Source organism: Lithobates pipiens, unplaced genomic scaffold (genome assembly GCF_037356315.1).
Source record: "Lithobates pipiens isolate NorthernLeopardFrog02 unplaced genomic scaffold, aLitPip1_a1.2 Scaffold_8, whole genome shotgun sequence".
Classification (NCBI taxonomy): domain Eukaryota; kingdom Metazoa; phylum Chordata; class Amphibia; order Anura; family Ranidae; genus Lithobates; species Lithobates pipiens.
This window is the reverse complement of record NW_027507903.1, coordinates 207,726,518-207,741,069: the sequence shown is the minus strand read 5'-3', so window position 1 is coordinate 207,741,069 and position 14,552 is coordinate 207,726,518. Positions and strand designations below refer to the sequence as shown.

Sequence of the window (14,552 nt, the reverse complement as noted above, 5' to 3'; positions counted from 1 at the left end):
GCTGTCATTTGACAGCCGGTGGTCAGCAACTAGTTAAAGGAGAAAAACCCAAAATTAGAAAAATTCCTCAGGAATCTCCCTCATCTTATCCAGCTGCAGGGTTCTGTGGTAGCAGACCCAATCTTCACCACTCATGGTGGGTTCCATTAAAAAACCTTCATGGACTGGGCCCCCCTTTTTATTGGGGATCCACAGCCCTGGGCCTGTAAAAAGCATGTGGCTAAAAAAACAAATACTGGATCATGGGGACCAGCTCTCTAAAAAGAGGAGCTTACAGGTAAAACCTTGTTTCTACTGACACGAGGCCCAGGTATCATTGAATTCAGCCTGGAAAAGACACTTTGAATGGATCCGGTTGCATGGCTTGCCCCAGCAAGGAATATTTGCGGAGCTGAGCACAGCACATCTTCACTCGTGACCAACACCTAAGACACTGGCAAAAAAACTGAGGTACTCCCGGTAAGGGGAGGGGTTATATGGGGAATTGAACTTCTTGTTTAGGGTGTGCCAGTGTCAGTGTCCATCACCTGAAGGTGCCATATAACCCATAAAGACATTTCCATAATTAAATGTAGACAGCATGAAGAAAAACTGGATCTACTAAAACCTGTGATGTACAATAAAGAAAATAAAGTTCTAAGTAATTTTCTAGCATAGAATACAGATTTTAACTTGTAAGCAACAAATATCAGAAAAAGGCTTAGGCATGAAAGTGTTGAAGTGTAAGTCGGGGTCAGCAACCCGTTGAGCCCCAGCTACCTGTCGTCCACTGACAGGTTATGGGTAGCTTGTGAACACGTCCCAGAGTTGCTGCCCGGTCTTCTCCTGAGCTCCGTGCGACGCAGGCACACGGGCACTGAATTCAAGGCTGCCGTGCAGCTTCGGGGCGGAGAAGGCTTCCGGGATTGCTCAGGCTCCGAGCACGCACAAGCTCTTCCGTGGGCATCCCACCAGCCCTCCTCCCCAATACAAGGGGCTGATACCAGGTCATGTAGATTTTTAACTGCTCCTTCCCTGCACCACTCTACATTGAAAAAAAAAAAACTTCTGTGCTCTCCACCCCAGCCCCCTGACACCTCAACCCTCCTACTGACCTCTGTACGCTGCCCTGCCCCCTACTGGCCTTCTGTACGCTGCCCTGCCCCCTACTGGCCTCTGTACGCTGCCTTGCACTGGCCAGAAATCAGAGCAGATAGCCAGGCATGAAACTAGTCAACAAAATCAACCTGCAGTACCAGATGTTGTGTTCTCACGATGAACTCCAGCATCAGATTTGTGGGGGAGACCAATTACTCCCCAGGCATGAAATAAAAGTGTGAATGCCAAATTTTTTTTTCTATCTTTTAAGGTAGGCCAAGTTTATATTTTTAAAATGACATTAGTTTTATTAGATAGTTCCAGTTTTTCTTCATGTTGCCTACTTTTAATTATGAAGCTTGCTAGGAAATTTCTTTAAAAAAAAAAGTGTGGGGGCGCGTGCTGCATTCATTCCAGTGATCTTTGATCTCTTCAATGTTGTCCAGGTAGATCTCCATCTCTCACCCCCGATGTAAGTTCACCTTTAAAGAAAATCTGTAAGGTGAAATTACACTGGACCCCCCCTCCTCATCTCCCCCCCTCCTAACCTGAAGTCCTGCGATCCCCCGCACTGACAGATCGTATCGCCACTGTACCGGCCCGGGGATTTCAAATCCTTGTGTCTTTCTCTCCTCTTCACCCGTAAAACTATTCGCTTGATTGACTTGTCAGGAGAGTGACAGCAATACAAATTGGACTTAAGCCCAGTACACACAGGCCGAATTCCGGATGGTATTGTGTGTACTGCAGCTGGTCCGAATTCGGCCGGCTTATGTTGCAGGGACAGGACTGAAAAAATGTATGCTGACGGGATCCCAGTCAGTGCTCTGGTGGGGGGGGGGCTTCACTTGTTTAGCTTACCTAGGGCTGCATTCAAACCCGCGGGATGCAACATGCTTTTTATTTATTTTTGCATGTTTGCCATGTGACAGCATATGTGTGTCAAAGTAGTTTATGTACTTGGCAATAAGCCAAGCGCATTTTTGCAAGGCATGTCTTGGCATTTTTTTCCCCGTGTTTGAGTAATGTGCGCAAGGCCAAGGTGTTAAGACCTGAAAAAAAAAATTCTAATAATATATGCTTCAAGTTTACCTTCTGAGTATTTAAAGGGATTTGATTATTTACAGCTTCCACGGTATGAGTAATTAAAGTGCACTGTCGATTCAACTTTAGAAGAAATGCAAAAAGCTCATCTGTGCTAAAAACAAAAAACAAAACAAATTTGATTAAGTATTTTGTTAAACAAAAAAAATAAAATAATCTTCAACAGCACGATTATAATTTTTTTTTAATGATTAAGCATTCAAAACAGACTGCAACAAATGCAATGGCAAAGACATCTGATAAAGAGGACAAGGTGATAGTCTGAATTCACATTTGGACTATTAAAACAGAACATTCCATAGCTCAACTCACCAACCAGTCTGCTGACCAACTGCAGACTGTTGGACAGGTTAATTCAGTTGGTCAGCAGACTGGTTGGTGAGTTGAGCTATGGAATGTTCTGTTTTTGTCTTTTAAGCATTTGCCCTTTCATGTGCTCCTTGCTGTGAAGGCCAGTTATAGGTGGGGGCAGGGCCATGTGTTTGTTACTGGTGTAAATTTGGTCCGGGGACACACTGGGCACCTTTGTTGTCACTGTGCTACATGCTGGGTGACCAATGTGCTCTCCTGTTCCTTTAAGGTGGATTGCGCTGCCTCTAGGCCCACCTGCCCTTCATCTATCCATTGAATGCATGTGCCCCCACTGTGGAGACGCTCATAAATTCAGTAGTGTTTAGGACTGCAAGCATACATAGGGTGCAGAGAAAAGGCCTTGCAGCTTTTGCATGCGTTTGCAAATGCATGCTAACTAAACCCCTGTTTTTAACACAGACTGTTCGACAGGTTAATTTGGTTGGTCACCAGATCTGGCAAGTTGAGCTATGGAATGTTCTGTTTCTGTCTTTTATGCGCTTGCCCTTCCATGTGTTTCTTGCTCTAATAATAATGCCAGTTATAGGTGGAGGCAGGGGCCATTTGTTTGTTACATGTGACATGACTCTCTATTACTGGCAGCGCATGCAGTGAATGACAAAAGTGTGGCTTCCCACCTGTTAGCTAGGTGTCTCATTACACAGCAAAAGCAAAATATGAGGAAACGGGGATAGCCTGTTTTGACGCCCCCTCATGTGATGGTGGAAGTAGGAGTTTCAAGCCCTGTTGATTTGATTTCAATGAGGAAGGGGTACTGTACTTATCCTCATGTTAAAATATTGTGACTTGAGCCTTATGGGGGACCACTGCATAGTTGAGTTTAACCAATTAACAAGTTGCCGACCGCCGCACGACGATGTACGTCGGCAGAATGGCACGGGCAGGCATATTGGCGTACAAGTACGTCCATGCCTTCCCACCCCGGTGCCTTCGGCGGTCATAATCTGTTCAGGAGTTATCCGAGATGAGGGGGAGGCCATTCATTCATGGCCACCCCCTCGTGATCGCTCCTGACGAATAGAAAGCTTCCTCTGCTGTAATGTAAACAGAGGCAGAGGAAGTGATGCAATCTCTCCCTGTGTCGGTCTTTTTCGTTCAGGCGCTGAGGAGAGAGGATCACTGAGTTGCATCAACACACTACACATACAGTAGAACACGCCAGGCACACTTTTAACCCCCCCCATCACCCCCAGTCACAGTGACAATTGCATTTTTTTATTATTTTTTATTATTGCATTGGTGTCATTTGTGACTGCAATAACGGTTAGGGCAGTTAGGTAGGGTTAGCCCCCTTTAGGTCTAGGGTACCCCCCTAACCCCCCAATAAAGATTTAACCCCGTGATCACCCCCCGTCGCCAGTGTCACTAAGCAATAGTTTTTTTTTTGATCGCTGTATTAGTGTCACAGGTGACGCTAGTTAGGCAGGTAAGTATTTATGTTTGCCGCAGGTTTTTATAGCGCCAGGGACCCCCATATACTACCGCATAAAGGTTTTAACCCCCCGATTGCCCCCTAGTTAACCCTTTCACCAGTGATCACCATATAAATGTTACGGGTGATGCTGGTTGGTTAGTTTTTTTTTTTTATAGTTTCAGGACACCCGCCATTTATTACCTAATAAAGGTTAAACCCCTTAATCACCCGGCAGGTGATATAAGTTAGGTTTTAGGGTCAGATAGGGTCTGCGTCTCGTCAGGTTAGTGCCAGTACCGCTAACACCCACGCGCAAAGCATACACCTCCCTTAGTAGTATAGTATCTGAACAGATTAATATCTGATCAGATCTATACTAGTGTCCCCAGCAGTGTAGGTTTCCCAAAAAAACGCATTGTTAGCGGGATCAATCCAGATACCTACTAGCACCTGCGTATAGCCCCTCTGCCCAGCCCACCCAAGTGCAGTATCGATCGATCACTGTCACTTACAAAACACAACACACATAACTGCAGAGTTCGCAGAGTCAGGCCTGATCCCTGCGATCGCTAACAGTTTTTTTGGTAGCATTTTGATACAGTTGCCGACAGCCTAGGTGCTTTTTTTTTATCTGTGAGTCTCACTAGTGTACCACTAAATTTAGAGCCCAAAATGGCAAATCAAAGGTACACTAGTGACGAGGCCTACACATTTCTGAGCATGACAGATAGTGAAGAGGAAGTCACTCATCTGTCAGATCCAGGCTCAGAATACGATCCTGTAGAGGACAGCGGCTCCATGACAGATAGCTCTGACAACGGAGATGTGGTCCCTGCTAAGGTCAGGCGTACCAGACCCCGTACTTCTGCTGTTGATGTGCAAGATCCGGAGGTTCCCTCATATGGAGCAGAGACGTACTAGTGCCGCTATTCCTTCTGGTGAACTGGCAAGCACCAGCGGCCTAGTACACCCTGGTCGTACATCCAGCACTACAGTAGCACGTGGTGAGTCCCATAAGTGCAGTTCAAGCTGGCGAGGTGGCAAGCACAAGTAGTGTCCCGCTGCCACCAAGAGACAAAGACAGGCCCGTTGTGCCCATAGTCCCCTTCCTGCAGAATTCGCCAATCCTAATTGGGAACCCACCACTTCTGCAGAACCCGTATTTCCCCCATTTACTGGCCAACCTGCATTCACGTGGAAACAGTTGATTTTACACCACTTGATTTTTATTCGCTTTTTTTTCACCGAAGATCTCTATAGATCTATTGTGAACCAAAGCAATTTGTACGCTGGTCAATACATTGCCACTCTTCCCCAGTCCTCCCTAGCCAGACAATGGAAACCAATTAAGGTTTCCGAATTTAAGATCTTTCTGGGCCTTTCCCTCAACATGGGCATAACCAAAAAGAGTGAGTTGCAGTCATATTGGTCCACTGACCCAATTCACCATATGCACGTGTTCTCTGCTTCCATGGCCAGGGCACGATACGAGCAGATTTTGCGGTTCATGCACTTCAACGACAATGAACTCTGTCGTCCTTGTGGAGACCCTGAATATGATCGGCTCTAAAAAATTTGGCCCCTCATGAACCATTTCAACCAACGTTTTCCAGACTTGTTTACTCCCCATCAAGTTGTCTGCGTTGATGAGTCCCTGATTACGTTTTCTGGCCGCTTGTCATTCAAACAGTACTGTCCCAACAAGCGTTCCAGATACGGGGTCAAGATGTATAAGCTCTGTGACAGGGCCACAGGCTATACATGTAGTTTTAAGGTTTATGAGGTCAAAGATAGTCACGTAGAGCTGGAGAACTGCCCTGACTACATAGTAAGCTGGCAAGATTGTGTGGGACTTGGCGTCACCCTTATTCGGAAAGGGGTACCATTTGTATGTGGACAATTATTACACGAACGTGCCACTGTTTAGTCATTTGTTTGATAAGCAGATTGTAGCATGTGGCACCGTGCAAACTAATCACCGGGGCTTTCCCCAGCGGCTTGTAGATTCTCGTCTTAGGCTGGGGGAGAGAGCCTGCTTCAAGTGTAATAACTTGCTCGCTATGAAGTGGAGGGATAATAAGAATGTTTTCGTTCTTACCTCCCTTCATGCAGACACAGCAGTCCAAATTGTTACGGCGACTGGTGTTGTGGAGAAACCCCTCTGTGTCCACAAATATAACCAAAATATGGGAGGGGTGGACCTCAATGACCAGGTGTTGGTGCCGTACCTAGTTGCCCGTAAGGCCAGACGCTCGTACCAAAAAGGTGTCTGTTCATTTATTTCAATTGGCTATGCTGAACGCTCATGTGCTACACAGAGCTTCAGGACAGACTGGATCCTTCCTTAAATTCCAGAAAGATATCGTCAGAGCCCTTCTGTATCCAGACGGCGCACCTTCCCCAACCAAATGCAGTAAGCCGGCTGCATGAGAGGCTTTATCCTCATGTCCTCCCACATACAGGGCCGGATTAACATAGGGGCTATTGGAGCTGGAGCTGCAGCTCCAGACCCCTTTCTCAAGATAGGCCCATTTGCCCAAGAAAAATAAAAAAAGATCGACTTTGGGGATTGTAGATCGGCAATCAGGAGGCACAGAGCCCCCATATTTGGGGGGTAGGTAGCTAAAGACCCACTCCAGCACTGGTTAAAATATGCGGTTGCTATCATCTATGGTTCCAGAGATACAGGGCTGCTTGCGCAGCCTGTCAGAAACTACATACAGAGCGGCCAATTTAAATACAAGCTGGAACACTCTGCAGCAGACTGTGGATGAATTCACAGTGCTTATAATAATTATTTGTATATTACTTAAGATAATTAACCCCTTATCACCCAGGCCCATGCTGAGACTTCTCTCCTACATGTAAAAATTATCTTTTTTTTTTTATGCTAGAAAATTACTCAGAACCCTCAAGCATTATATATATTGTTTTAGCAGACACCCTATGGAATAAAATGGTGGTCTTTGCAACTTTTTATGTTACACGATATCTGCGCAGCAATTTTTCAAACTTTTTTTTGGAAAGAAACTGTTTCATTCATAAAAAAAACACTAAAGTTAGCATGATTTTTTGTTGTGTACTAAGCGATGCTTTAAATTTTTTTTGCAGGTTACATGTTTAGAGTTACAGAGGAGGTCTAGTGCTAGAATGATTGCTCTCGCTCTAACGATCGTGGCGTATGTAACCTGTGTGCATCTGGCTCTGATACTAACCAGTGCCTACCCAGGGACTGACTAGTATCTTTCCCCAGCCTGTCCACACACACCCTCTCACCTGCTGACCTGTGAATGGGGCAATCACTCCCGCAGTATTATTGTGTTCTGCCAGTGAATACAATGATTAGTGTTGCTAACTATAGCTGGCAACACTGATTGTTTTGGGGAAAACCTGACAGGCTGGTTGTACTCAAGTCAGTTAATAGGTTGACTTGTGTAAAACCAGCTAGCCCATACATAGATCGACTATGGCTGGTCTCTGCTTAATTGGTGTAATTTTAATCCATGTATGGCCCTCTTAACCACTGCACAGTCCCTAAACATCCTTCAACAAACCATTAAATTTTTCCTTCCCATATTACTTCATCCTCCTCACCTGCACATACTTCCCACTTTTATACCATCCATACTCCTCCCCTATGCCTCTTACCCACAAGAACTGTTCTTTAAAATTATACTGAATATCCCCAATGTTACCTGCTCTAGAATGGGCACACTTTTGTTAGTTCAACTAAAGGAAATCGCACAGTCCTCATATTTGTTCTGCCCCATTATTAGTACTTATTTAATTTTTTAATTACGATTGTGATGTATAGAGGAACATAGGGGATGTCAGCTACTCTAAATATAGCACTTGTAAAAAAAAGCGTCCCTGAAAATATTTTTGAAATGTTGACAACTATGCACTTAGGAACTGCCCAAGAGCCGCAGGGTCAGTAGGGGGCCCCATGAGAGGCTCCTGTGATAATAAAGCAGTAGTAAACTTTTCTAACATTACTACTTTTTAGAGGCCCTGGGGTAGGTTATGCCATAATGTACAAGTATGCACAGCATATTAGCACATTAGGGTACACTTAAATTGTCAGACTGAGCCTTCCAGTGCTGTGCTGTGATCAATTTGACCGTGGCCAAGGCACTTCCAACTTCACCTGGTCTTCCTTCTGGGTTCTGTGCCTTCTGTCACTTGCCTTGGCCAGGCTGCGTTGATGTCATTCCCACACATGCGCATCCTCTCTCTATTACCCCCCCCCCCCTTCTCTCTCATCCACCCTCCCTTACCCCTCACACCTCTTTCATCCCCTTTCTCTCTCTCTTTCACTCATCCTCCCTCTGGCTCTTTAATTTAATTTGTTATAACAAAAAATAGTTGCATTTTTATTTATTTATTGTTTATAAAAGGCCCCACCAAAATCCTCCGCACCAGTCCCATGATGTTCTTAATCTGGCCCTGCCCGTGTACCCCTACCCAACGAGCCCCCCAAAGAAAATGTTGTGTCTGCAGAAAGCTTGGATATAGGCATGACACCCTTCATTATTGTCCCCGCTGTCCTGCAAATCCTGATCTTTGCAATGGTGAATGTTTTGAACGCTACCATTCACTAGTTGAGTTTTAGAGTAGGATACAAAATTGCACAGACTAGGCACACGTTCACAGGGTCTACCAAGATGTCATCACATTTTGAGAGACCCAAACAGCTGGAACTGTTACAACAGTTAGAACTGTTACAGTTACATAAAAAAAAAGTGTAAAAAAATAAAAATATAAAATAAAAAAACAAAAATAGTTGTTTTATTGTTCTCTCTCTATTGTTCTGCTCCTTTGTACTGTATTCTATTCTGCAATGTTTTATTGTTAACCATTTTTTGTTTTCAGGTACGCCTTTCAGCTGCAGCACAAATTTATTTATCTTGACACCAACAGCGTTTGCTCCCAGGATACATAAAGCCATGACTCCAGCGCTGTCGGAGGTGATTTCACCACCACAGTTAAAAAAAAAAAGAGCATGTATGCCGAAGCATGGGGGCAGCAGGGGTGGCGGAGTGATTTGCTCCTACCTATTGTGGGAGGATGCACTAATGCTTCAGCATATATATATATATATATATATATATATATATATATATATATATATATATATATATATATATTTTAGGCACAGGTTGCGTTAAAAAAAGTTTATTTTTTTTGCTATTTTTTTTTGTATTTGCTTTGCAGGTATGGTAAGTTCCACTGTTATACTGTAATGTTACTTTGTTTTATTGTTAACCATCATTTGCTAAGCAGGTACGCCATTCAGCTGCAGCGCGGATTTATTTATCTTGACAGCAACAGTGTTTGCTCCCACGATACATAAAGCCATGACTCCAGTGCTGTCGGAGGCGATTTAACCACCACAGTTAAAAAAAAAAAAAAAGAGCATATATGCCGAAGCATGGGGGCAGCAGGAGTGGAGGAGCGATTTGCTCCTACCTTTTGGGGCAGATGCCCCCATGCTTCGGCATATATAAATGGTTCATGTATGCCCATCATTAGAAGTGGGTGGATGAAGGGAAGTATTCTAATGGTGGGCATACCCACCGATCAATATCTTTTTCGTTCAGCCCACAGGCTTCCCCCCATTCCCCTCACCCGCACTGTCTTCCATGGTTTTCTCAGGCTCTCCTGTCCCAACAGGGAACCTGAGAATGCAGCCGGTGGTTCCGCCAGCTGACCATAGAGCTGATCAGAGACCAGAATGGCTCCAATCATCTCTATGGCCTAAGAAACCGGAAGCTACGAGCATTTCATGACTTAGATTTCGCCGGATGTAAACAGGGCCATTGGGAAATTGGGAAAGCATTTTATCACCCCGATCTTTGTGTGGTCAGATGCTTTGAGGGCAGAGGAGAGATCTAGGGTCTGATAGACCTATTTTTATCAAAAAAAAAAAAAAAAAAAAAAGAGTACCTGTCACTACCTATTGCAATCATAGGGGATATTTACATTCCCTGACATAATAAAAATTATAAAAAAAAATATAAATGAAAGGAACAGTTTAAAAATAAAATAAAAAAGCAAAATAAATAATAAAATAAAAAAAAACACACACACACACACACACCTCTGTCCCCCCCTGCTAAGCACAACACAATCGTTGGTCTGGCGCCATATGTAAACAGCAATTGCACCGCGAAGGACAGATCGAGGGTACAAATTTTAGCAGTAGACCTCCTCCGTAAATCGAAAGTAGTAACTTGTAAAGGCGTTTAAAAATGTATGTAGTTTGTCGCCGCTGTACGTTTCTGCGCAATTTCAAAGCATGTCGTGTTTGGTATCCATGTACTCGGCCTAAGATCATCTTTTTTTATTTCATCAAACATTTGGGCAATATAGTGTTTTTTAGTGCATTAATTTTTTTTAAAAAAAGTGTGTTTTTCCCCCAAGAAAATGCGTTTGAAAAATCGCTGCGCAAATACCGTGTGAAAAAAATAGGATTTTTGTACTCGCCGTAAAATCCTTTTCTCTGTAATTCACCGACCAACACAGCTCCTCTCTGTAACTAAATGGATTGTATAGCCTGCCATTAGGAGAAACTAGGCAAAATTGTTACACAATACACAGAACTTTAATCCCACCCCAGGGGGGCCGACCCTGTGCTATCAAGCCTCCTCCTGCTCCCAGCAGCTTCAATACGTCAACAAGCAGTACAATGTAGAAAAAAAGGAGGGGGGGGGGGGGTAATGTGCTCTCTAACTAAATGGGACGTCCCCAAGCAGTGCCAAACGAAGGGTGGGAAAGAAACAGCATTCAAACTTCACCCACCATGGTACAGTGCCTTGCGAAAGTATTCGGCCCCCTTGAACTTTTCAACCTTTTACCACATTTCAGGCTTCAAACATAAAGATATAACATTTTAATTTTTTGTGAAGAATCACCAACAAGTGGGACACAATTGTGAAGTGGAACGAAATCTATTGGATATTTTAAACTTTATTAGCAAATAAAAAACTGAAAAGTGGTGCGTGCAAAATTATTCGGCCCCTTTACTTTTAGTGCAGCAAACTCACTCCAGAAGTTCAGCGAGGATCTCTGAATGATCCAATGTTGTCCTAAATGACTGATGGTGATAAATAGAATCCACCTGTGTGTAATCAAGTCTCTGTATAAATGCACCTGCTCTGTGATAGTCTCAGGGTTCTGCTGAAAGCGCAGAGAGCATCATGAAGACCAAGGAACACACCAGGCAGGTCCGTAATACTGTTATGGAGAAGTTTAAAGCCGGATTTGGATACAAAAAGATTTCCCAAGCTTTAAACATCCCAAGGAGCACTGTGCAAGCGATCATTTTGAAATGGAAGGAGTGTCAGACCACTGCAAATCTACCAAGACCTGGCCGTCCCTCTAAACTTTCAGCTCAGACAAGAAGACTGATCAGAGATGCAGCCAAGAGGCCCATGATCACTCTGGATGAACTGCAGAGAACTACAGCTGAGGTGGGAGAGTCTGTCCATAGGACAACAATCAGTCATACACTGCACAAATCTGGCCTTTATGGAAGAGTGGCAAGAAGAAAGCCATTTCTCAAAGATATCCATTGCCACCTGGGAGACACACCAAACATGTGGAAGAAGGTGCTCTGGTCAGATGAAACCAAAGTCAAACTTTTTGCCCACAATGCAAAATGATATGTTTGGCGTAAAAGCAACACAGCTCATCACGCTCAACACACCATCCCCACTGTCAAACATGGTGGTGGCAGCATCATGGTTTGGGCCTGCTTTTCTTCAGCAGGGACAGGGAAGATGGTTAAAATTGAGGGGAAGATGGATGCAGCCAAATACAGGACCATTCTGGATGAAAACCTGTTGGAGTCTGCAAAAGACCTGAAACTGGGACGGAGATTTATCTTCCAACAAGACAATGATCCCAAACATACAGCAAAATCTACAAAGGAATGGTTCACAAATAAAAGTATCCAGGTGTTAGAATGGCCAAGTCAAAGTCCAGACCTGAATCCAATCGAGAATCTGTGGAAAGAGCTGAAAACTGCTGTTCACAAACGCTCTCCATCCAACTTCACTGAGCTCGAGCTGTTTTGCAAGGAAGAATGGGCAAGAATTTCAGTCTCTCGATGTGCAAAACTGATCGACACATACCCCAAGCGACTTGCAGCTGTAATTGCAGCAAAAGGTGGCTCTACAAAGTATTAACGCAAGGGGGCCGAATAATTTGGCAAAAGGTTGAAAAGTTCAAGGGGGCCCAATACTTTCGCAAGGCACTGCAAGTGGGAACTAGTGAAAACTAAACCCACAAAAAAACAGCAGTGTGTGGAAAACTCACCCATATAACCGGGCATCCTCAACAGGAGTGAGCCCCAAGACCGCAACATTGCGGAATTAATGCAACAGTGCATTAACAAAACAGTACTGCATTTTTTATTGACAAACCAGGAAAAAACTCAATAGCAACTACGCGGCCGCCTGCAAAACTTTGCAGCCAAAACCAGCATCAGCCGATGCACTGACGTCTACCTTGTAGAACTTGGTAAACGCATGGACAGACGACCAGGTCGCCACCTTACACACCTGAGCGACAGACGCTTGGTGTCGGAAGGCGCAAGACGTTCCGATTGCTCTTGTAGAGTGGGCCATGACTGGAAAGGGAGGCACCTGCCCCTTCAAGGCGTAGGCTTGGACTACAATCTGTCTGATCCACCTGGAAATGGTGGCAGACAAAACCGCCATACCCTTATTAGGACCAGCCACCGAAACAAACAGTGAGTCTGACTTCTGAAAGGAAGCTGTGGCAGACAAGTACACCTTCAGAGCCCTAACCACGTCGAGAGCCTGAAGGGCCACCTCTTTGGGGTGCTTCGGCTTAGGACACAATGATGGCAATACAATGTCCTCATTGACATGAAAAGCTGAGACCACCTTCGTTAGAAAGGACGGTTGCGGACACAACACCACCTTAATCCTGTGGATGACCAGGTAAGGCGACTTGCAGGACAAGGCCGCCAGTTCCGAAACCCTCCTGGCCGATGTGATGGCCACTAGAAAGACCACCTTCTGTGAAAGGGTCAACAGAGGAATCTCTCTGATATTCTCAAACGGCGGCTTCCGAAGCACCGACAACATCAGGTTCAAATCCCACGGAGGTAACGGAGGACGCAACGGAGGGACTACATGTCTTACCCCCTGAACAAAGGTACCCACTAATGAATGAGACGCCAGGGGTCGCTTGAAAAAAACAGCCAGAACTGAAATTTTCCCCTTAATGGTGATCAAAGCCAATTTCTGGTCTACTCCTTGCTGAACAGACAGCAGGATCCTGGATATAGAAAAGGAGCGCGGATGCCACCCTTTCTCCTTACACATTGAGATGTAAGCCTGCCAGGTACGATGGTATATCTTCCGTGAAGAAGATTTTCACGCCCTCAACATAGCTGGAATCACCGAGTCCGACAGAACCCGGTTCCTCAGCACCTGGCTCTCAATAGCCATGCCGTTAAAGCCAGCGATGGTAAAGCAGGGTGAAAGTTTGGACCTTGAGATAAGAGTTCCTCTCGCAGCAGCAGTCGCAAGGGAGCGTCTGCCACCAGACGCACCAGGTCTGCATACCAGGGCCACTAAGGACAATCTGGGGCAACTAGGATTACTGGAATCCCCTCTGCTTCCAATCTGCAAAGCAGACGTGGCAGCAGTTTCAGTGGAGGAAAGGCATAGATCAGCTGGTACTGATCCCACGGCGCCACCAGCGCATCTGACGCGTCTGCCCATGGATCTCTTGTCCTGGACACAAATCTCGGCACCTTCCAATTGAGACGGGAGGCCAATAGATCCAGATCTGGTGTGCCCCATTACAGGCACAGTAGCCTGAATATCTCTGGAAGCAATGCCCATTCTCCTGGGTCCAGCATCTGTCGACTCATAGTCCGCCTGCCAATTTTCCACCCCCCCGGGATGTAAATGGCCGACAAGGCCGGAACGTATAGCTCTGCCCACCAAAGTATGTGAGCGACCTCCCGAGCAGCGGCTGAGCTTCTTGTTCCCCCTTAGTGATTTATGTACACCACAGCCGTGGCGTTGTCCGACTGTATCCTGATTGGACGTCCTTGAAGACTCAACAACCATGTGTGGAGGCACAGCCCAATCACTCTCAATTCGAGCAGATTGATTGGCAACTTGGATTCTTTTGTTGACCAGAGGCCCTGAGCCGACTGAACGCCCATCACTCCACCCCAGCCGGAAAGGCTGGCATCCATTGTGATCACCGTCCATTGGAGAGGTAGGAACGACTTTTCTTGCCCGAATCACAGGGGATCACAGCCACCATAGCAGGGAGTCTCTGACTGACTGGCTCACTTGGATCGAGCGATCCAAGGACAATGGAGATTTGTCCCTGTTTGACAAAATCTCTTTCTGCAAGACCCTGGTGTGGAACTGGGCATACAGCGCGGCCTCGAAGGCGGCCACCATGAGTCCCAGGACTCGCATGCAAAAGCGAAGTGACGACCGTTCGCGAATTGCACAGCAGTTTTATCGCGGCTCTGAGAGTCTGCACTTTGTCTGAAGGGAGAAAGACTCTCCCTTCCCTGGAGTCCAGC

The 14,552-nt window shown here is 45.4% G+C and overlaps 1 protein-coding gene across 1 annotated transcript in view; it reads right to left on the bottom strand.

Moving 5' to 3' along the window:
* ASZ1 (ankyrin repeat, SAM and basic leucine zipper domain containing 1) overlaps positions 1-14,552 on the bottom strand; it is a 575,076-nt gene that overhangs the window by 144,278 nt on the left and 416,246 nt on the right. Inside the window, exon 12 of the mRNA XM_077471359.1 lies at positions 2,170-2,275. Within this exon, the coding sequence (XP_077327485.1) occupies positions 2,170-2,275 (106 nt within the window). The remainder of the gene's footprint in view (positions 1-2,169; positions 2,276-14,552) is intronic.